The 21,392-nt window shown below is 42.5% G+C and overlaps 1 protein-coding gene across 11 annotated transcripts in view; it reads right to left on the bottom strand.

Annotated features, from left to right (window-relative positions):
- Positions 1 to 21,392, bottom strand: part of LOC137424966 (dedicator of cytokinesis protein 7) — a 212,011-nt gene that overhangs the window by 16,730 nt on the left and 173,889 nt on the right. For all 11 annotated transcript variants that reach the window (XM_068112899.2, XM_078773155.1, XM_068112932.2 and 8 more), the window contains exons 36-41: positions 19,743 to 19,877; positions 12,796 to 12,948; positions 11,698 to 11,856; positions 11,447 to 11,547; positions 9,014 to 9,206; positions 826 to 969 (exon numbers count right to left, since the gene is read on the bottom strand). In XM_068112899.2, the coding sequence (XP_067969000.2) occupies positions 826 to 969; positions 9,014 to 9,206; positions 11,447 to 11,547; positions 11,698 to 11,856; positions 12,796 to 12,948; positions 19,743 to 19,877 (885 nt within the window). The remainder of the gene's footprint in view (positions 1 to 825; positions 970 to 9,013; positions 9,207 to 11,446; positions 11,548 to 11,697; positions 11,857 to 12,795; positions 12,949 to 19,742; positions 19,878 to 21,392) is intronic.

The raw sequence follows: 21,392 nt of genomic DNA, 5'->3' as shown, positions 1-21,392 counted from the left end.
TGAGATTCAAACCCAGGTTAGACGGCTCGGGCGTGTGCATACCTCTAGAGCATCCTGCCAGCTGTTTATTGAAAATTAAATTATGAAACAAGAGGAAATGTTCCACAGCATTCAGATAGAATCCCGCTGGCAATATACACTTCAGAACCAGTGTACCATCTTACTATAATTCACCAAATGTCCGTCCGTCTGTCCGTTCGAAGGTACCGCAAAAACGGCTGAACCGATCGCAACGATATTTTGGGTGGGTAATCCTAGGACCCCCTGGAGTAAAATAGGCCATATTGGTTTTCCAATTTTTCAAAGTTTTCCAATTTTCCAGTTTTTCCAAACACGATGGAATAATATTTACCGATATGAACAGTGATGTGGCTTTTGTTGAAATTCTACGTACCAGGAGAGAGTAGATCGACTCCTGACGAACGAACTCCTATATAAACGTGCGGCTCCGAAGTAACATGGCGTGTGCAAAGCGACTGAGAAACAGGTGTAGCGGCCGCTTCCGTGTTACAGATTTGGTGCGCACTCTTCACACATAAACGTGTGACTGAGAAAGACGTGTAGTGGCTGCTTCCGTTTTGCAGAATTAAATCTTTTTTCAAAATGGGCGCCATGTACTGTTTAGATTTTGATGATTTGCGTGTGATATGATTCAACGGATGTTTATATGAATCGTTTAAAATAAAAAAAGCCTTCAATTTCTGATATTTTGCCTTTTAATTTGGGCCTCCCAATTAAAGCCCTGCCCGTAGGGCGGGTACCGTTGCTAGTGAAATGTAATCCATCATGGTACAAATACTTGTCTTTATATTCCACAAAACATACCATGGAAAAGGAGGCTGCAGCTTGCTCAAGAAGTCCCACGAGCCCAGCTTCAGTAAAATACTTTCCTGAACAAATGCCCTCTTCATCTGGTGATAGCACATCATCTGAGATGGCAGACTCCTCCAGCACATTTGAGGAAATGGTCTGTCAAAGAATAATCATGATGCTCTGATGTAATGACAAAATCAAAACACTATGAGCCAGCAGACACTTGACATATCACCTTTTTCACATAAAAATGTCTGCTTAAACCCAAAATTGGAAGGCACAAGTAATACCTTGTGAAACGTATGACTCGTGTCTATCATCAAGTGTAAAAATATAATCTCTATGGTAACTAGACAGCACCAAGTAGAGCACAAACCTCTGCAGTGCTGAACAGGTTACGTTTTCTATCCCACTTATAGGCCGGATATTCATCCGAAATTGAACCAAAATCTAATCGACTTGTTCTTGCTGCCTAACCAACGCATCCACCTAGTTTTGCTAAAATCCATCCTCAAAGTTTTGAGATATCGTGCCATATATCATGTTTGGCCCCATTTCTCAACGGTGAAGATTTACTTTTAAAATTCCCATATCCAGATCTGGATTTGGATCTTCAACAAAATCGAATCAATTCTTCATTGAAAAGCACCAAACTTTTACACCAAGCTTCGCCTGAATGCGTCCATAACTTTAGAGATATCCTGCTCACAGCCAAAGAGACAGACAAACCGAAAGACACACACACAGACAAATAGGCAGACAAATATACAGGCAAACAGACAGACAAACAAACAGACAAATATGCAGACAAACAGACAGGCAAACAGACAGACAAGCAGACAGACAAACAGATAGGCAAACAGATAAACAAACAGACAGGCAAACCGACAGGCAAACAGACAGGCAAACAGACAAGAAGATGTCATGCAGAGCACGATACTTGCAAAATCCGCTCCCACCCCCAAGAAAAAAAAAATTCCATTGATACAGCAAATTGTCCATTTCATCAAGATTAAAATTGACAATCTTGATCAAAGCTCGAGTCAACAGGAAGAAAAGTGACGATTTTTCAGATGAAAAATGATTTTGTAAGGATGACCTTGAGTTGACCTTTGACCTTTTGACCTCAAAAATATTTAGTTTCCCTATTTAGTGACTCAATGTGCAAATGCTGTTCAGTTTTCTAGTCAATCATATGAAAATTGGTGATTTTAGAAATTTGGCCTATGTTGACCTTTTGGCATATGTTCACCTAAAATAAAATTTGTGGTTGAATTCAGTGACCAGATATGCAAGTCATCTTCAAATTTCAAGTCAATTGGATGAAAATTGAGGATTTCAAAAATTTGGCCTATATTGACCTTTTGGCCTATGTTGACCTTTTGGCCTATGTTGACCTTTTGGCCTATGTTGACCTCAAAAATAGTTGGTGGTTGAATTCAGTGACCAGATATGTAAGTTCTCTTCAAATTTCAAGTCAATCGGATGAAAATTGAGGATTTTAGAAATTTGGCCTGTGTTGACATTTTGGCCTATGTTGACTTTAAATATACTTGGTGGTTGAATTCAGTGACCAGATATGCAAGTCCTCTTTAAATTTCAAGTCAATCGGATGAAAATTGAGGATTTTAGACATTTGGCCTATGTTGACCTTTTGGCTGATGTTGACCTCAAATATACTTGGTGGTTGAATTCAGTGACCAGATATGCAAGTCCTCTTCAAATTTCAAGTCAATAGGATGAAAATTGAGGATTTTAGAAATTTGGCAAAGTTGATGACATTTGGCCTATGTTGACCTTTTGACCCAAAAAACAATAGGCTTCTAAATTGGGACGACCTATACAACTTGGTGAAGTTTCGTGCTGATCGGTTTTGAATTGTGAGCTGTAGGCCGGTGACAAACAAACAGACAAACAAGAAAACGTCATGCGTAGCACGATACTTGCAAAATACGCCCTCCCCCAAAAGTTTACCATTGATACAGCAAATTGTCCATTTCATGAAGTTTAAAATTTACAATCTTGATCAAAGCTCGGGTCAACAGGATGAAAAGTGAAGATTTTTCAGATGAAAAATGATGATTTTGGAAGGTTGACCTTCAGTTGACCTTTGACCTTTTGACCTCAAAAATAGTTAGTTTCCCTATTTAGTGACTCAATGTGCAAATGCTGTTCAATTTTCAAGTCAATTCGATGAAAATAGAGGATTTTAGAAATTTGGCCTATGTTGACCTTTTGGCCTAAGTTGACCTCAAGAATACTTGGTGGTTGAATTCAGTGACCAGATGTGCAAGTCCTCTCCAAATTTCAAGTCAATTGGATGAAAATTGAGGATTTTAGAAATTTGGCCTATGTTGACCATTTGGCCTATGTTGACTTCAAAAATTCTTGGTGGTTGAATTCAGTGACCAGATATGCAAGTGGTCTTCAAATTTCAAGTCAATCGGATGAAAAGTGAGGATTTTAGAAATGTAGCAAAGTTGGTGACCTTTGGCCTATGTTGACCTTTTGACCTATTGACCCTAAAACAATAGGCTTCTGGCATTTGACCAACTCTACCACTTGGTGAAGTTTGGTGAAGATCGGTTGAAAATTGTGACCTGTAGGCCGGTGACAAACTAACAGTCACAAACACAACCGACCAACACACTTGAAAAATCTTCGATTTTGCAAGTAACAAGAAGACGTCATGCGTAGCACGATACTTGCAAAATCCGCCCTCCCCCAAAAGTTTTTCAATTTTTTTTTTTTTTTTTTTGTATACTGAATCGAGGCTCGTGAAAGAGCTGACAAAACGCTGACAACATAGGCCATCATGATACATGATGGCCTATGTTGACCTTTTGGCCTATGGTGACCTCAAAAATACTTGGTGGTTGAATTCAGTAACCAGATATGCAAGTCCTCTTCAAATTTCACATCAATTAGATGAAAATTTCGGATTTTAGAAATGTGGCCTATGTTGACCTTTTGGCTGATGTTGACCTCAAATATACTTGGTGGTTGAATTCAGTGACCAGATATGCAAGTCCTCTTCAAATTTCAAGTCAATAGGATGAAAATTGAGGATTTTAGAAATTTGGCAAAGTTGATGACATTTGGCCTATGTTGACCTTTTGGCCTATGTTGACATCAAATATACTTGGTGGTTGAATTCAGTGACCAGATATGCAAGTCCTCTTCAAATTTCAAGTCAATTGGATGAAAATTGAGGATTTTAGAAATTTGGCCTATGTTGACCTTTTGGCCTATGTTCACCTAAAATATAATTTGTGGTTGAATTCAGTGACGAGATATGCAAGTCCTTTTCAAATTTCAAGTCAATTCGATGAAAATTGAGGATTTTAGAAATTTGGCCTATGTTGACCATTTGGCCTATGTTGACCTCAAAAATGCTTGGTGGTTGAATTCAGTGACCAGATATGCAAGTGGTCTTCAAATTTCAAGTCAATCGGATGAAAATTGAGGATTTTAGAAATTTAGCAAAGTTGGTGACCTTTGGCCTATGTTGACCTTTTTACCTATTGACCCCAAAAACAATAGGCTTCTGGCATTTGACCAACTCTACCATTTGGTGAAGTTTGGTGAAGATCGGTTGAAAATTGTGACCTGTAGGCCGGTGACAAACAAACAGAGACAGACAGAACCACAAACATAACCGATCAATATACTTCAAAAATCTTCGATTTTGCAAGTAACAAACAGATGAAAAATCGGTCAGAGACCGAGGACTTGCCGGAATGTACTTTTTTATCGGCCATTTTGGACAAATATGACGGCCGAACCACGTGACAGATGACGTCATCACATTTGTTTTCTAAACTAATTTATTCCTTGATGATGCTCAAGAAATTTCATCTTGATCGGAAGAAGTTTTGTACTTGTCGAATTATGACGTCATAATGGAGGCACCTATGACATCCTCATTAACATATTTTATTCCCCATGCAGAGTTCTTTACAATGAGCCATGTCTCAATTTTTTCTATTCAGCACTTTTGGAGATATAGAGGTGCAAAGTTTTTCCGTTTTTCCAAGATGGCGGCCGAACCACGTGCCTGATGACGTCATCATTCTTTTTTTTTCTCCACCAGTTTATGCCGACATGGCGCTCAAGAAATTGCATCTTGATTGGATGAAGTTTTGTACTTGTCGAATTATCAAATTATGACGTCATAATGGAGACCGAGAGAGTTAAAAATTGGGCACAGTCTATTCCAGGGCAAGAAAATATGTGTGTAAAGTTTGGCGATTCTAGGTGCAACGATGTAGACATAGTACTGCGCACAGACAGACAGACAAACAGACAAACCAACCGATCAACATACTTGCCGGATTCTTTTCCGGCAAGTAACAAACAGACAAACAGACAGACAGACAGACAGAACCACAAACGCAACCGATCAATATACTTGAAAAATCTTCGATTTTGCAAGTAATAAACAAACAGACAGGCAAACAGACAGGCAAACACACAGACAAATAGAAAGACAAACAGACAGATAAACAGGCAGACAAACATACAGGCAAACAGACAGACAAACATAAAAGCAAACAGACAGACAGACAAACAGACAGACAAACAGACAGGCAAACAGACAGGCAAACAGACAGGCAAACAGGCAGGCAAACAGTCAGACAAATAGAAAGACAAATAGACAGAAAACAGCCAGCCAGACATAAAGGCAAACAGACAGGCAAACAGACAGACAAACAGATGGACAAACAGGTGGACAAACAGACAGGCAAACAGACAGGTAAACAGACAGACAAACAGACTGGCAAACACACAGGCAAACAGATAAACAAACAGACAGGCAAACCAACAGACAAACAGACTGGCAAACACAGGCAAACAGACTGGCAAACAGACTGGCAAACAGACAGGCAAACAGACAGGCAAACAGACAGACAAATAGACAGACAAATAGACAGCCAGCCAGACAAACATAGACAAATAGACAAACAGACAGACAGACAAACAGACAGACAATCAGACAAACAAAGAGACAATCAGACAGACAAACAGACAAATAGACAGACAAACAGACAGACCAACAGGTGTGAAAACATAACTTCCATCCACATGCAGTGGTGTAGGTAATAAGAAGACAGACACTAGGATGCCATATCAAATTTGACCAAAACTTTTGTTTGTAGAAGGCAAACAGTTTGTTAACTTACTGAGTCAATGTATGTGAATGAATAATATTTAATGAAATTCGTCTGTAAAGTGCTGGTGAACAAATATCCATAATTATGTTTCCTGCTTGAATACAGGCAGTGAAAATGAAAATGAGAACCAGGAACCTTGCAGTGCCACAAAGTACACCATTTTGTATGCAGAGTGAACGTTTTTGAGTACATAGAACGGATCCGGGATGTAACAGATCAGAACAAAAGCAATATCAGAAATAGAAGGTGGAAATGCGAACAGCAGGGATGAGGGACAAAATAGATGGCGATCGACAGGCAACACGGAATACAGGTAGTGATGAGGAGTAGGGGGGAATGCAGGGCGTGGATAAGATGGATCCGGAAACACACAAAGCACAAAGAAGGCAGAGGGTGCAAGACCAGAAAGGAGGAGATAGAAGACAAAGAGACCATCGACCGATACGTCTGTGGTGGTGAAGTGATAGGCCCATAGACTCAGCTTCATCATGGATGGTTCCAACGATCTTTAGAGCCTTGCTTCCCACACCGACAATCTGACCAAGTTGTGAGGCAGGGTTGCCATCCCAGAGGGGAGGGCATTACTCCATCATGCTGTGGATGAAAGCCTTGTAGGTGGATAGTTCAGGTGTGCTAAAGAAGGAGAGTTGGCTACGAGAGTAGAGGAAGGCAATAACCCAAGATTGGAGTTGGCATTGAATGCCATAGGCAGGGAGTTTGGAGAGTAAAGCAGGATGCCCCTGTATCAAAAGCTCGGGGATATATGTCTAGAGATGGCCCTGATCTCATGTCTGACATTGAGGGCCTCCATCTATAGTTGGGAGAATAAATCTTCCTCCCAAGCTTGCTTTGGTCCCAAGCTACCCCCCATCAAATATCCCATCATCAAAATTATCAAGTGATCTTTTCTACACCCGTTGAACCACCACTCCAAAAACTTTGCTTCCGTATCCATCTTGTTCATCCCTTGCTTTCCCCCTCTGTGCTGCTGTTGCTGTTTCCCCTTTCTCCTGCTGTTCCCTTTTTTATGTTGTGTCTTGATCTGTTCTGTGTCCCAGCTCTTCCACGAGCCCAGACATTGTATGCAAAAAAAAAGCTGCCACCACTTCCTATCGCTCATGCTCTGCTGCCTCCCCCATCACTGTCTATCTCCTCATTCTGCTCTAACCTTGACTATCCATGCTCCAACATTCATTGTCAAAGTTCTGTCTTGACCTCTCTCCTGTCAAATTGTTTCATCATTACCCAAATTAGTGTTCCCTTTGGAAAACTTCCTGACAAATGACGTACCAGACTCCCTCATTTATCTTCTTGATTATGCTTCTTCATCTCTAAAAGGGCCTGTTCCCATCCTGCATGTGGGTTACTGTTCATTATATCGTCCGCCCACAGTCTCTGTACCTCCCTTGTCTAACGATTACACCCTGGAGTATCTCCTGCAGTGTCTTCACCTGCACAACAACCTTTTATTTGTGTGTGTACTGCAAAATCATTCCATTCAAAATGACAACTGTTATTACCCTCGTCAGAGGAGAGGGTATTGCATTTGAGTCCGTTTGTTTGTCTGTTTGTCCGCACAGAATAAAAATGATTTTCTCTGCAACAGTTGGTCCGATTGACAGGAAATTTTCACCATAGGTGCAACTCTACCTGTATAATTTTTTTAATGATAATTATGACGTCATAGGTTACGTGGTTCGGCCGCCATCTTGGAAAAACCGAAAACATTTGCACCTCTATATCTCCGAAAGCGCTGAATAGCAAAAAATTGAGACATGGCTCATTGTAAAGAACTCTCCATGGGGAATAAAATATGTTAATGATGTCATAGGTGCCTCCATTATGACGTCATAATTCGACAAGTACAAAACTTCATCCAATCAAGATGAAATTTCTTGAGCGCCATGTCGGCATAAACTGGTGGAGAAAAAAATAATGATGACGTCATCGGTCACGTGATTCGGCCGCCATCTTGGATAAACTGAAAAAATTTGCACCTCTATATCTCCGAAAGTGCTGAATAGGAAATATTGAGACATGGCTCATTGTAAAGAACTCTCCATGGGGAATAAAATATGTTCGTGATGATGTCATAGGTGCCTCCATTATGACGTCATAATTCGACAAGTACAAAACTTCATCCAATCAAGATGAAATTTCTTGAGCGCCATGTCGGCATAAACTGGTGGAGAAAAAAAAAATGATGACGTAATCGGTCACATGGTTCAGCCGCCATATTTGTTTTAACACATAAGCCTTAAAAACACTGTAAATACATCCTGGTGAGGGTTTGCATTCTCTGATTGCTCTTTTTCTTGTTAGTTAATGTGTTATCCACCTGTCATAAATTGGAACCATCAATTCACTATTTTGGCTTAGGTATAAGCTCTAAGTGCCCAACAGGGTGGTTCAAAGGCAGCACACTTGCCTCCGAGTTGTCTATTCTGGGTGGAATTCTTGACTCAATTAGAAACTGTTGGATTGGTCCTTCACAAGCTGGGAATGCCAAATTGCTACCTGAACTAGGCCTAGAGAGGAGATGGGCACACCGGGTCTATTTGCTCATTGGAATGGCAGCATGGTGCCCCAATGATCTGTGAGGTCAGGGGATAGATGATGACTAATGATGATTTCATGTCAATTTGTCTCTCACACAACAACTAATCACAGAACATTTCTCAATCTCCAAAGAAACACCAATCGGAATAAAGAACAAAAACATCTGCATGCCTTTGATTCTAACAGTGCAGTGTGTGTTGAAAAATCAGACATGAAAAATAGAAATCACATCATTTTACATCACACTTCTGTGTCAGTTGTTCCTTCAATTTGGAGGCAAGTAGCAAAAAATGCCCAAATTAGCAGAAATCTGGTGACTGTTATCGACTTAATAATTCCCAATTGATCAATCCTGAATGAACGAATCACCGGTGAGGTTATTGGAAGAGGTTACAGCAGTTTATAACTTGTACAGTTTGTAGTTGCCTGGCAAAGAACTTTCAACCTGGCAACTACAGCCTGAGCACCTGAAAGCTGACGCAGCCAATTGGAAGGTGACGATGGTCTTCGAGCATGGACAGGTACTCTGCTACGAGGGCAGCAGCATGTACCAGGCAATGTGCGGCCTCCGCATGCTGGGAACGCTCCCCGTGCTTCCCAGCCATGTTCTGCAGCCATGTGAGGCGCAGGTCTGGGGATGCTTGGTAGCCCTTGGCAATGCTGTGGGAATGATGAGCATATATTGTTCTACATGTCCATAAAAACTCTCATCAGTAAATCAAGCAATGCAAATATGAAGATCATAATGAAGAGTTGTGTCTTTCATGCAAACTGTGGCTTTCATAAAACATTTATAGTGTGAATTAAGGCTCATGCATGAGCTTTTGCACATATCACACATTCACGCAGGTCTGAGGAGATATGAATTAAAAAGGCACGAGTCAACAACAGACAGATTTGAACCTGGATCATCATGAGCTCCACATGACCATCATGAGCCAAGTGCTCAGTTAAAATGCTAAGCAGGCCAACCCAAACTAAGAGATTGAACCAGTAGTAGACTACGTGACAAGTTGGGTGGTCATGTGGTGCTTTTGTCATAGTGTCGTGAGGTGGTGGTGATCTCTTACAAAGCACCATGGAATACTTCATGCCTTCAGTAAAAATTCAGCTTCGCTCTATTTGATTCACATCAAAGATGTAAATACAGGGGTACATATACAGGGGTACATATACAGGGGTACATATACAGGGGTACTTATACAGGGGTACTTATACAGGGGTACATATACAGGGGTACATATACAGGGGTACATATACAGGGGTACATATACAGGGGTACATATACAGGGGTACATATACAGGGGTACATATACAGGGGTACATATACAGGGGTACATATACAGGGGTACTTATACAGGGGTACTTATACAGGGGTACTTATACAGGGGTACTTATACAGGGGTACTTATACAGGGGTACTTATACAGGGGTACATATACAGGGGTACTTATACAGGGGTACTTATACAGGGGTACTTATACAGGGGTACTTATACAGGGGTACTTATACAGGGGTACTTATACAGGGGTACTTATACAGGGCTACTTATATAGGGGTATGTATACAGGGGTACTTATACAGAGGTACATATACAGGGGTACTTATACAGTGGTATGTATGCAGGGGTACTTATACAATGGTACTTATGCAGGAGTACTTATACAGGGGTACTTATACAGGGGTATTTATACAATGGTACTTATACAGGGGTACATATTCAGGGGTATTTATACAGGAGTACTTCTACAGGAGTACTTACACAGCAATACTTATACAGCGGTAGTTATACAGGGGTACTTATACAGGGGTACTTATACAGGGGTACTTATACAGGGGTACTTATACAGGGGTACTTATACAGGGGTACTTATACAGGGGTACTTATATAGGGGTACTTATACAGGGGTACGTATACAGGGGTACTTATACAGCGATACTTATACAGGGATCGTCTTAAATAAAAGCAATAAAATAAGAAATAAATGCCATCCAAACATTTTCCTTTACAATGTATGGTTCATGAACAAATGTCCAAACCCACCTGGTGTCCCGAATGATGTTAGGCAGTGCCAGGTAAGTAGAGATCCTTATATGGGGATCAAATAACTGAGTGGATTTAAAGATTACATTTACTTAATTTAAATCATGGTCTGATTGGCAGCAAGCACGATGTGGAGGACAGTTAACACAGCCACACAGCATTGGTGATAAGAAAAGTTTAACAACATAATTGTGGAACACTATAAATAATAAATAAATGTGATGATGTTTATAATAATCCAGGAGTTGTCCAACAGCAGAAGGTGAAACACAACGCAAAGGTAAATGGACAAAAGAAAATTGTCTCAGGGGAAGAAACATTTGGGGGTTAGGAACCGTTACCCCCACGCTCCCTCCCCTACAACCCAACATTGATGCTGATCTGACATGTGGCTGGAGTGCAGGCATATTCCATAGCTGGTGCTTCCACAATCAGGGATGGCATCTTGCTGTCAGGTCACCGCCTGCCTCTCCTCTTTCCTGCCTCTCCTCTTTCACGGGCGCTACCATGCCTCACACCATCACCGACTCACCTCTCCACTCATTAATGGTAAACGTTCTGACCCCACTGAGAAGTACCCCCCACAAGTCCAATTGGCAATCATTTTCCCACACAAAATCCAATCCAATCAAAGAAGGGCCACAGACCTCGGCCAATTTAATGTGAAGATACCTCTCCATCAATTCTCTGTGTAAACTTGATTATTATTTGCCTGTGACATTTGCCCTGCTTTGTTGAAAAGGTGTGTGTAAACAGTAGCCCACCCCCATACGTAAGGGACCAGGTGCTTGAGAAAATGTAATCACATGGTTAACAAAACCCATCTGAGTGTGAGAGATGATGCATAGCGGCATACCGGTACATAAGGTCCAGAAGCATTTCTGGGTCCTCCTGATGCTCTTTCATCTTGACTGTGTCCGACAGGATCATATGAAGGTTAAACACCAGATCTTGCACCTGTCGAGGTAACAGCACTCAGAACATCCAACAAAGAGACATGTCTGCCCAGACAGGCAACATTTACCAAAATGGGTCAAAACCTCAAAAGTAGTTTGGGGATTGTGATGAGGGGATTTAAATGAGACTAAGCTGTACCAGCTCACTCACCTGATCTGGGAAAGTGGTTCCCTGAAGCTCCAGATCTTCAGAAGCGTAGGTCAGAATGGTTTTTAATGAGCGGCGAAGATGCTCCTCGTTAAAGCTCTGGAACGTCCCGACGAGTGAGGAAAGAGATATGGTAACCTGCATCTTAACTCGAGCAAAGTTCTGCTGGGGCAAAAGAAAGGAGCGCATCAGTCATGTCTTAAATGCACATTCTCATCAATATGATCAACAAAGTCAAAAAGGGGAGAATAAAAAAAAAATCAGAAACAAACGTTTTTTAAACAAAATTACAATAAAAGTATTAACTTCTGAATATCCACCATCCCCACCCTTTCCCACCCAACCAATGTTGTTTTGATTCGCTTACTTTCTGCTTTTATCTTCTCCCTCCTCTGAGAAGTTGTTATGCAATCATTTTTTGTACCCAAAGACTTGCTTGCTTTGGTAACAGGAAATGCTTGCTTGCAGGAAACTAGAAGGAGATGTATGCTTTGATTGCTTTCTTTATGGAACTAATAATCTGCATTCTTGTGTTGTAGGAATGGGTAGAGAAATAGTTCAATAAAGCCTCATTTCTTGGAAGAGATCTGAGTTTGATTTCACAACAATTTATGGAACTACTTCTCAACTTCACGAGCCATGAAGACCAACGGTCAGTGGCTCTGTATACTGTGGTATATTGCTTTTAATTGCAGCAATATGCCACAGTTGGCGTGGTGCTCGCATTGTGGTATCTAGTCTGGATTTTGATGGGTAGCCAAATGCCAAATGTAGGGTGCTTCCATCAGTGTTTCGGTCGTAGATGTTAAAGCTCCAAGGTATCCTTCACAAAAGGTAGGCCATGGTGTGTTGGTACCCAGGCCAAATTCACGAGTTGAGGTTAGCTGTATAATTGGCACTACCTGCAGGAGGGGTGCAGATTTGACATGGGCATCATGGAATTAATGGCTCCTTCCTGGATCAAACTTTCCTTTTGTGAAACCATAAAAAAGATGAAATTGTGATAATTGTCAAATTAATGATTGGAGGATTGGCCATGTATGCAGTGTGTCGAATGTCGCTGCAAAGAAGCCGACATGTTTCGATCCTCGTCTCACACACATTTCCTATCTCAAAGTTCTGCCGCATGAGCAGGTAGAGGGAGGCGCTGGCGTGGGTGCGGATGGATCCTATGCTGCTGCAGCAGTGACGCAGTAGACGTAAACACAGGTCTGCACACTGTTCAGTCTCCTCCTCAAACAGCAGCTCTGGGAACTGAGCACACATCATGCATCGCCACAACCGATGCATCAGCCGGACAGCAAAGGCAAAGGAATGAAAACAAATTTTATAGATAATTAATGCAGTTTACAGTTGATAATGAGTGGAACAGAAGGGCAGGACATTAGATAAATATTGCAAGAAAACACTGAAGAGAGCGAGATGTGTGGACAAATGCCCTCTCTGTGCATTGGCACCCTCAGGTACCTGCAGGACACACGCGGTCCACCAGCAACCCCCTCCAAATGAACCTGCCTAAACCCAGAACCATTCCTCACATCCACTCATTTATTCCTCTTTTTCCCCCACCTGTGGAACTACCTTCCATACTCTCTTCAACCTCATTCTTCTCTCCAGGTTTTCAAGAGAGTTGGTCACCACCATCTCAAGTTATCCCAAATCCAAAATCATGATCTTTTCTACACAAGTTAAACCACCCCACCCCTCCCAACCATTTTGCTTATGTGTCCATCTTGTCCACCCTTTGGATCCTTTGGGTTACCTGCATCCCTCATTTAGCCGTCTTCGTCTATTTTCTCCCTCCACCCTGCTGTTGGCATTTCCCCTTTCTCCTGTTGTTTCCTTTGTTATGTTATGTCATGATTTGTTCTATGTCATAGCTCTTCCACGATGATAGACAATGTAGTAAAAAAAAAAAATTTTTTTTTAAAAACTCCCATTCAAACAATGCCCCCACATTCGCGGATTCAGATTCAAGATTTGTGGCATTCTCAAAGGTGGCTCCCACAAATGTCGGAGTCCATACATATATATATATATATATATATATATATATATATATATATATATATATATATATATATATATACATACACACACATAAACACCAGAAAAAACGCTTCCAACCCGAAAATGACATGACGCTAAATTTGATAGACATGCTACAAGCCACCGCTTCACCTACATTTCAGGATGGCTCCTGAGAGGTTACTCGGGTCTTTTTGAGACCACGATTTAAAAGGTCACATGTAAAGGAAAGTGTGTATGAAAGTGTATGTGTGTATATGTTTAAGTTTATACAGTCGTGGACAAAAATATTGGCACGCTTACACTTTTTTCAAATAACTCACAATCTTCCCTTAAAATAAGTTGACATTCTCAAAAGTATTTGGTCTCCACAATTCTTTATTTCACTGTCAATATTACAGAACCTTTGTTTTTGATTCAGAACTTAATATATCCTTATAAATAATAAAATAAATAGAAATAGAATTGACAAAATTATTGATACACTGGACTTAATATTTCGTAGCACAGCATTTGGACAAAATAACTGCAGTCAAGCGCTTCCTATAGCCATGAATGAGCTTCCTACACCTCTCTACTGACAGTTTGACCCACTCTTCTTGTGCAAACTGTTCCAGTTTTCCCAGATTGAACGGTGCCTTCTCCCAACTGCTGTTTTCAGATCTCCCCACAGGTGTACAATGGGATTTAGATCTGGACTCATTGCTGGCCACTTCAGAACAGTCCAGCGTTTTGTCTTGAACCATTCCTGGGTGCTTTTTAAAGTGTGTTTGGGGTCATTGTCCTGCTGCAAGACCCATGACCTTTGACGGAGACACAGCTTTCTGACACTGGGTTGAACATTGCACTCCAAAATGCCTTCGTAATCTCCTGATTTCATGATGTCATGCACACTTTCAAGGCACCCAGTGCCAAAGGCAGCACAGCAACCCCAAAACATCACTGAACCTCCTCCATGTTTGACTGTAGGGAAGATGTTCTTTTCTTTGAAGGCTTCATTTTGTTTTCTGTAAACATAAAGATGATGTGCTTTTCGAAAAAGCTCTAATTTGGTCTCATCTTTCCACATGACATTCTCCGAGAAGGATTTTGGCTTGTTCAGGAGTGTTTTGGAAAAACTCCATTTGGGCTTTCGTATGTCTCTCTCTCACCCGGTGTGTACCCCGGTTTAGAATAGGTACACCGTATCCCTGCGTGTCGTAAGAGGCGAATTAAAGGGTTGGCGTCAGGAAGGGCATCCGACCAGAAAAAACATTGCCTCAAAAAGAGAACCATGACAATTACAACTACGTATGGGCAGGGTACAGCCCGAAGTACCCCATGGGGGACCCCACTCCCTCTCGTCAAAACTCAAGGTGGGGAACCCGATCGAAGCAAGGGTGGAAATCATTCCATTTATGACGACGAAACGTCTGATGCCCAAAGTGGAGATCGGTTTCTGAGGTTTGGGACATGGAATGTAGGGACAATGACAGGGAGATCAGGAGAAGTGGTGGAAGTATTGGTCAGAAGAAGAGTGGACATATGTTGTGTGCAAGAGACGAGATGGAAGTGAAGTGGTGTGAGAATGGTGAAGGGCAGGCAGGGACAGAAATACAAGTTTGTGTGGCAAGGGTGCCCGGAGGGCGTGAATGGTGTTGGTGTCCTGTTTTCTGAAGAGTTTGTAGACAGTGTGGTGAGTGTGACTAGAGTGAGTGATAGGTTGATGATGGTGAAAATGATGATTGGAAAGCTCTTGGTGAACGTCATCTCGGGATATGCTCCGCAGGTTGGTTGGAGCGATGAAGAGAAGGACAAGTTCTGGTGTGCAATCGAGAAGCTGATGGAAAATGTGAAAGATGAGGAAGTTGTTGTGGTAGGAGGAGACCTAAATGGGCATGTGGGAAGGAGTATGGACGGTTTTGAGGGAGTTCATGGGGGTTACGGATATGGTGTGAGAAATGGAGAAGGTGAAAGGATTTTGGAGTTTGCTGATGGAGCTGATTTGTTGATTTGTAATATTCAGTTCCAGAAAGAGGATAATAAGCTTGTTACATACACGTCCGGTGGGCCGACGACAACCGTTGACTACCTGATGGTGCGTAGGCGAGATAGGGGGCACCTCCAGGACACAAAGGTGATCCCGGGGGAGGAGGCTGTTTCACAGCACCACGTGGTTGTCTGCGACATAAGGGTGAAAGGTGCGAGGAGAGCTTGGCGGGTGAAGTACCAACCAAGAATGAAGGTGTGGAGGTTGAAAGAGGTGGCAGTAAGGGAGGCATTAAAAGAGAGGCTGAGTAAGGTGGAGGATGATGTGGTTGAGCTTGAAAGTGGTTGGATGTCAATGAAAGATAGTCTGTTGGGAGCCGTTGCTGAGGTATGTGGATGGACAAAAGGACCACCGAGGCACTCGGAAACATGGTGGTGGGATGATGAAGTTGGAAAGAGGATTGACGAGAAGAGGAAGAAGTTCAAGCAGTGGCAGAAGGTGAAGGGTACGGCGGCAGAAAAAGCAGAGCATGAAAGTTATAAGGCAGCCAAGAAGGCTGCAAAGAAAGAGGTAGCAAAGGCGCAGGAGGCATGTAGGAAAATGTTCGGAGAACGCTTGGATTCGGAAGAGGGTCAGAGAGCGGTATTCAGGATTGCCTAGCAGATAGCGAAAGAGAGGTGTGATGTGATGGGGGTGAGTTGCTTGAAGGATGAAGTGGGACAAATCGTTGTGGACCGAGATGGAATTAAAGGAAGATGGAAGAGATATATGGAAATGCTGTTGAATGCAGAGAATGAATGGGATGGCAACATAGAGAGTAACCCAGTTTTCGGACCGGCAGAGAAGATAACTGAGAAGGAAGTTGAGGAAGCGATAAAATCAGTAAATAAAAAAAACCACCGTTTAGAGGCCATTTTTCCCCGCAAAGCGGGGGTTGGCCTTTTCGGGGACCGTGGTAGTTGTTGTTTTTTGGTCCCCTTTTTGAAGCAATGTTTTACGGCCGGATGCCCTTCCTGACGCCAACCCTTTTTGCCGCCTTCAACGACAAACAGGGAATTACCAGTGAACTGGTACTCAATTAGCCGACCTCGGAAGGATGACAGGCTGAGTCAACCCCCCTGGCATTAATTCGGCGATCGACCGAGATTCGAACCCAGGATCCTAGGATCCTAAGCCGGCACCCTAGCCGCTAGCCCAACACCAGGGATTTGGCGATAAATCGATAAAATCAATGAAGAGTAGAAAAGCGGGAGGGCCGACGGGAGTTGTGGGAGATATGTTGAAGGCAGCAGGAAGTTGGGGGTGTTAAGAGAATGACAGAGATCTGTAATCTGGTGGTGAAAGAAGGCCGCATTCCAGTGGCTTGGGAACTGAGTACCCTCGTCTCTCTATACAAGGGGAAAGGTGACCCTCTAGAGTGTGGCTCGTACTGAGCGATAAAGTTATTGGAGCATGGAATGAAGGTATTGGAAAGGGTGTTGGAGAGGAGAATAAGGAAGAAAGTGAAGCTCGACGAAATGCAGTTTGGATTTATGCCAGGAAGAGGAACAACAGACGCGCTTTTTATTGCAAGGCAGTTGCAGGAGAAGTACATGGAGAAGAGGAAGAAGTTGTTTCTTGGGTTTGTTGATCTGGAGAAAGCATTCGATAGGGTTCCATGCGAAGTAGTGACATGGGCATTGAGGCAGTTAGGAGTGGAGGAATGGTTGATCAGAGTAGTGATGGCAATGTACAAAAGAGCGTGCACAGCTGTAAGGACGAAGGACGGGAACAGTGGTGAGTTTGAGGTGAAGGTGGGAGTGCATCAGGGGTCGGTACTAAGTCCACTACTATTTGTAGCTGTGATGGAGGTGCTGGCTCAGAACGTAAAGGAGGGTTTACCTTGAGAGTTGTTGTGTGCAGATGATCTGGTGTTGATTGCGGAAAGTATGGATGGACTGAAGGAAAAAATGAACAAGTGGAAGGAATGTATGGAGACAAAAGGTCTGAAGGTGAATATCGGAAAAGAATGTGATGGCAAGTGGTAAAGCATGTGGTGAGGTGGAAAGAACTGGGAAGTGGCCGTGTGCTGTGTGCAGGAAGGGTGTCAGAGTGAACTCCATTCAATGTACAATGTGCGCTGAGTGGGTTCATCAAATATGTAGTGGTCTGAGAGGGTCATTAACCAGTGTGGCAGCTACATTCAAATGTAAGGTGTGCACAGAGAGAGCTGCAGATGGAGGAAATGTTGAGTTGGATCTTGGAGACGGTGTGAAGCTGGAAGGTGTGAAAACATTTTGCTACCTCGGAGACATGCTGAATGGAGAAGGTGGATCAGACTCGGCAATGGTTGCTTGAGTGAGATGTGCATGGAAGAAGTTTTGGGAACTGAGTGGCGTGCTGATGAGGAGGGGAGTGTCGTTGAAGCTGAAGGGAAAGGTGTATGCTACATGTCTGAAAAGTGTTATGATTTATGGGAGCGAGACATGGGTAATGAACGTAGAGCAGCAACGAAGGCTGGAAAGGGTGGAAATGCGAATGGTTCGGGGGATGTGTGGAGTATCGTTGAGAGAGAGGAAGACAACAACAACAACAACAACATGCATTTTAAGGCCATTTTCGCTGCTGGAGCGGGGGTTAGCCAAATGATGACAAATGATGGAAGGAAGACAAATGATGAAAATGATGATTTTGATGAAGAAGAATGATGAAGAAGAGAGGAAGACAAATGATGAATTGCGAAAGATGATGGGAATAGAGCCTGTGATGGATGCTGTGAAGAGAAACAGGTTGAGATGGTTTGGTCATGTGTTGAGGAAGGATGAAAGTGACAGGTTGAGAAGAGTGATGGAAATGAATGTAGAAGGAAGTAGAGGACGGGGAAGACCGAGAAAGACTTGGCTAAAGATGGTTGAAGAAGAAATGCGGGCAAGGGGGTTGACAAGGGGAGATGCAGAAAATTGGGCAAAATGGAGAAGATCGTCATGGGGACCGCAAGGCTAACCCCTGCTCTAGCAGGGAAAATGGCCTTAAAATGCCTGTTGTTGTGTTGTTGTATGTCTCTCTCTCAGCAGCAGTGGGGTCCACCTAGGTATCCTTTCATTGAGGTGCTGACAGATGGTACAAGTTGAAACTGTCATACCTTGTGTCTGAAGGTCAGCTTGAATCTGTTTGGCTTCGATCATGGTGTTTTCTCCACCATTCGAACAATCCTTTGCTGCAATCTACGATCAAGTTTTCTCTTGCGGCCACGTCCAGGGAGGTTGGCTACAGTGCCATGTGCCTTAAACTTCCTGACAACATTGCGTACGGTGGACGCAGGAACACCAAGGTCTCTGGAGATGGACTTGTAGCCTTGAGATTGTCCATGCTTGGCTACAATCGTGTGTCTGACCTCCTCAGACAATTCTCTGGTTTTCTTTCTTTACTCCATGCTCATTGTGGGATACACAGTGACACAAAACAGCAGAATGACTCCTTTTCTCTATTCAAACTGGTTGACTGAGTGATTTTTATATTGCAGGCACCTGCAACTCACCACAGGTGAGTTCAATTCCACATTAAAGGAGAATCACCTGCTTGAAATCTAATTATTTCTAACTTCTGAAAGGTTCCAATAATATTGTCCGGGCCATTTTAGGATTTCTGTGTGGAATAAGCTAATATTTCGTATTTTTTTCAGCTCTTTGTTTTGCTCCACTGCAAACTAAAGAAATACATATGTGGATACAAAAATGGTTTTTAATTTCAACAATCTTCTCGAACAAATGGTGAATTATTTGAAAAAAGTGCAAGGGTGCCAATATTTTTAGCCGCGACTGTATATGTAAAAAGAAAAACAGAAAATCCATTTGTTCCTTGTGGGGTTTTATGTATCGAAAGTGACAAATAAAATCTTCATTTAATCCATTTTAAATTCAAGCTGTAACATAACAGAATGTTAAGGTGTTTTTGAAAGAGGTTTATTTCTCCATAAAATATATTTTCTACTTTGTGATAAAATTTGAACAGGAAAGAGTTATGTCCAGGTGTGCAGGAACCACAATGACTATTTTTTCTCCTCATAACTCACACGTGAGACGAGGGCACGCTGTGTCGCAAAGGCATGCTGAAGATACTGTGCACTCTGATTACACGCCAGTGAGTGCAGTAGCACACGAAGCACACCACCCAGCACACTATCCTTTGTCTCCGACAAGGACACTGTCTGTTGTAGAAAAGGAAAGGTGGTGGGGGAGAGTGGAGAAGCAAGAAATTAAATCAAAAGTTTAAATATAATCAGATTTCTAACTACATTTTAAGGTAAGTTCAGAGCAAACCTTGTGAACTGAAACTCCCAAAATCCAGGCGACTGCCCAACTCAATGCTCATATACGGTATATCATCTTTCTCCCATTTGTGGCAGTCCCTGGTGACCCATCAGTCCCTGGTGTTGGGCTAGCGGCTAGGGTGCCGGCTTAGGATCCTAGGATCCTGGGTTCGAATCCTGGTCAATCGCTGAATTAACGCCAGGGGGGGTTGACTCAGCCTGTCATCCTTCCGAGGTCGGCAAATTGAGTACCAGTTCACTGGTAATTCCCTGCTTGTCGTTAAAGGCGGCAAAAAGGGTTGGCGTCAGGAAGGGCATCCTAGTGTAGCAGCATAGCAAACCTGTTGTGCATTTTGTGATACAAGCACCAAATTTGGCACAAATGTACATTAATATGTTGCGAACATTTTCAGATATTGGGCCACTTGAAATTCCGTAATTTTTTTTTTCAATTTTTTTCAAATTTCGTAATTTCAAATTTTTCGGGTGACACCGTCACAATTTCGGTCTTCGAGGCCGGCCGATATAGTGGGGCGGCTTAGCCCAAATATTCAAAAGAATTGTGCATTTTGTGATACAAGCACCAAATTTGGCACAAATGTACATTAATATGTTGCGAACATTGTGTGGTCAGCAATGAAGATGAGAGTCTGAATTACATGTATGCAAAAGACCTTGTGAACCAGTGAAGCAAATACATGGGTAAGCATGAATTAAATATAGGGCATGATATAATTTCCATGATGTTTACCTCTACACTCAATGGTGGAAGGAGGTAATGTTTTGATCCCAGCTTGTCTGTATGTCTGTTTGTCTGTTAGTCCACAAAATTCCAGACAAAGCTTGTAGTAGTGGTAGTTGTAGTGGTAGTGGTGATAACAGAAATTGTTATATAGAACTGAACTTATATTATTATTATATGCAGAAAATAACTTCATTTCTATATGCCCTGCAGTGGACAGGTTAATTGGTTTATGCACTGAAGGGGTCACCCTGGTGTGCACTGCTGTGTTCTGCCTCACTGAGTTGTTCAGGTATGATGTACTCAGCACAAGCTTCCGGTCGGCCCGGAGGTGGGGGTGCGGGGCCTGTCACGGAACGTCAAAACAAACGGCCTGCCGGGGCCGCCCAAAAGTCGGGCGTGAGGGGCGCGTCCACTAATGGAACGCCTCTCGCTTCCCAGATCGAGGGCCACGTGGTCAGGAGAACCTCGTCCCTTCCGGTCACACTTTGCCTATCGGCCGGCCTCGAAGACCGAAATTGTGACGGTGTCACCCGAAAAATTTGAAATTACGAAATTTGAAAAAATTTGAAAAAAAAAATTACGCAATTTCAAGTGGCCCAATATCTGAAAATGTTCGCAACATATTAATGTACATTTGTGCCAAATTTGGTGCTTGTTTCACAAAATGC

This window comes from Myxine glutinosa, chromosome 1 (assembly GCF_964187855.1).
Source record: "Myxine glutinosa chromosome 1, kmMyxGlut1.1, whole genome shotgun sequence".
Taxonomy (NCBI): Eukaryota; Metazoa; Chordata; class Myxini; order Myxiniformes; family Myxinidae; genus Myxine; species Myxine glutinosa.
Note: the sequence above shows the minus strand (reverse complement) of the source record. Positions and strands in the feature narration are given on the sequence as shown.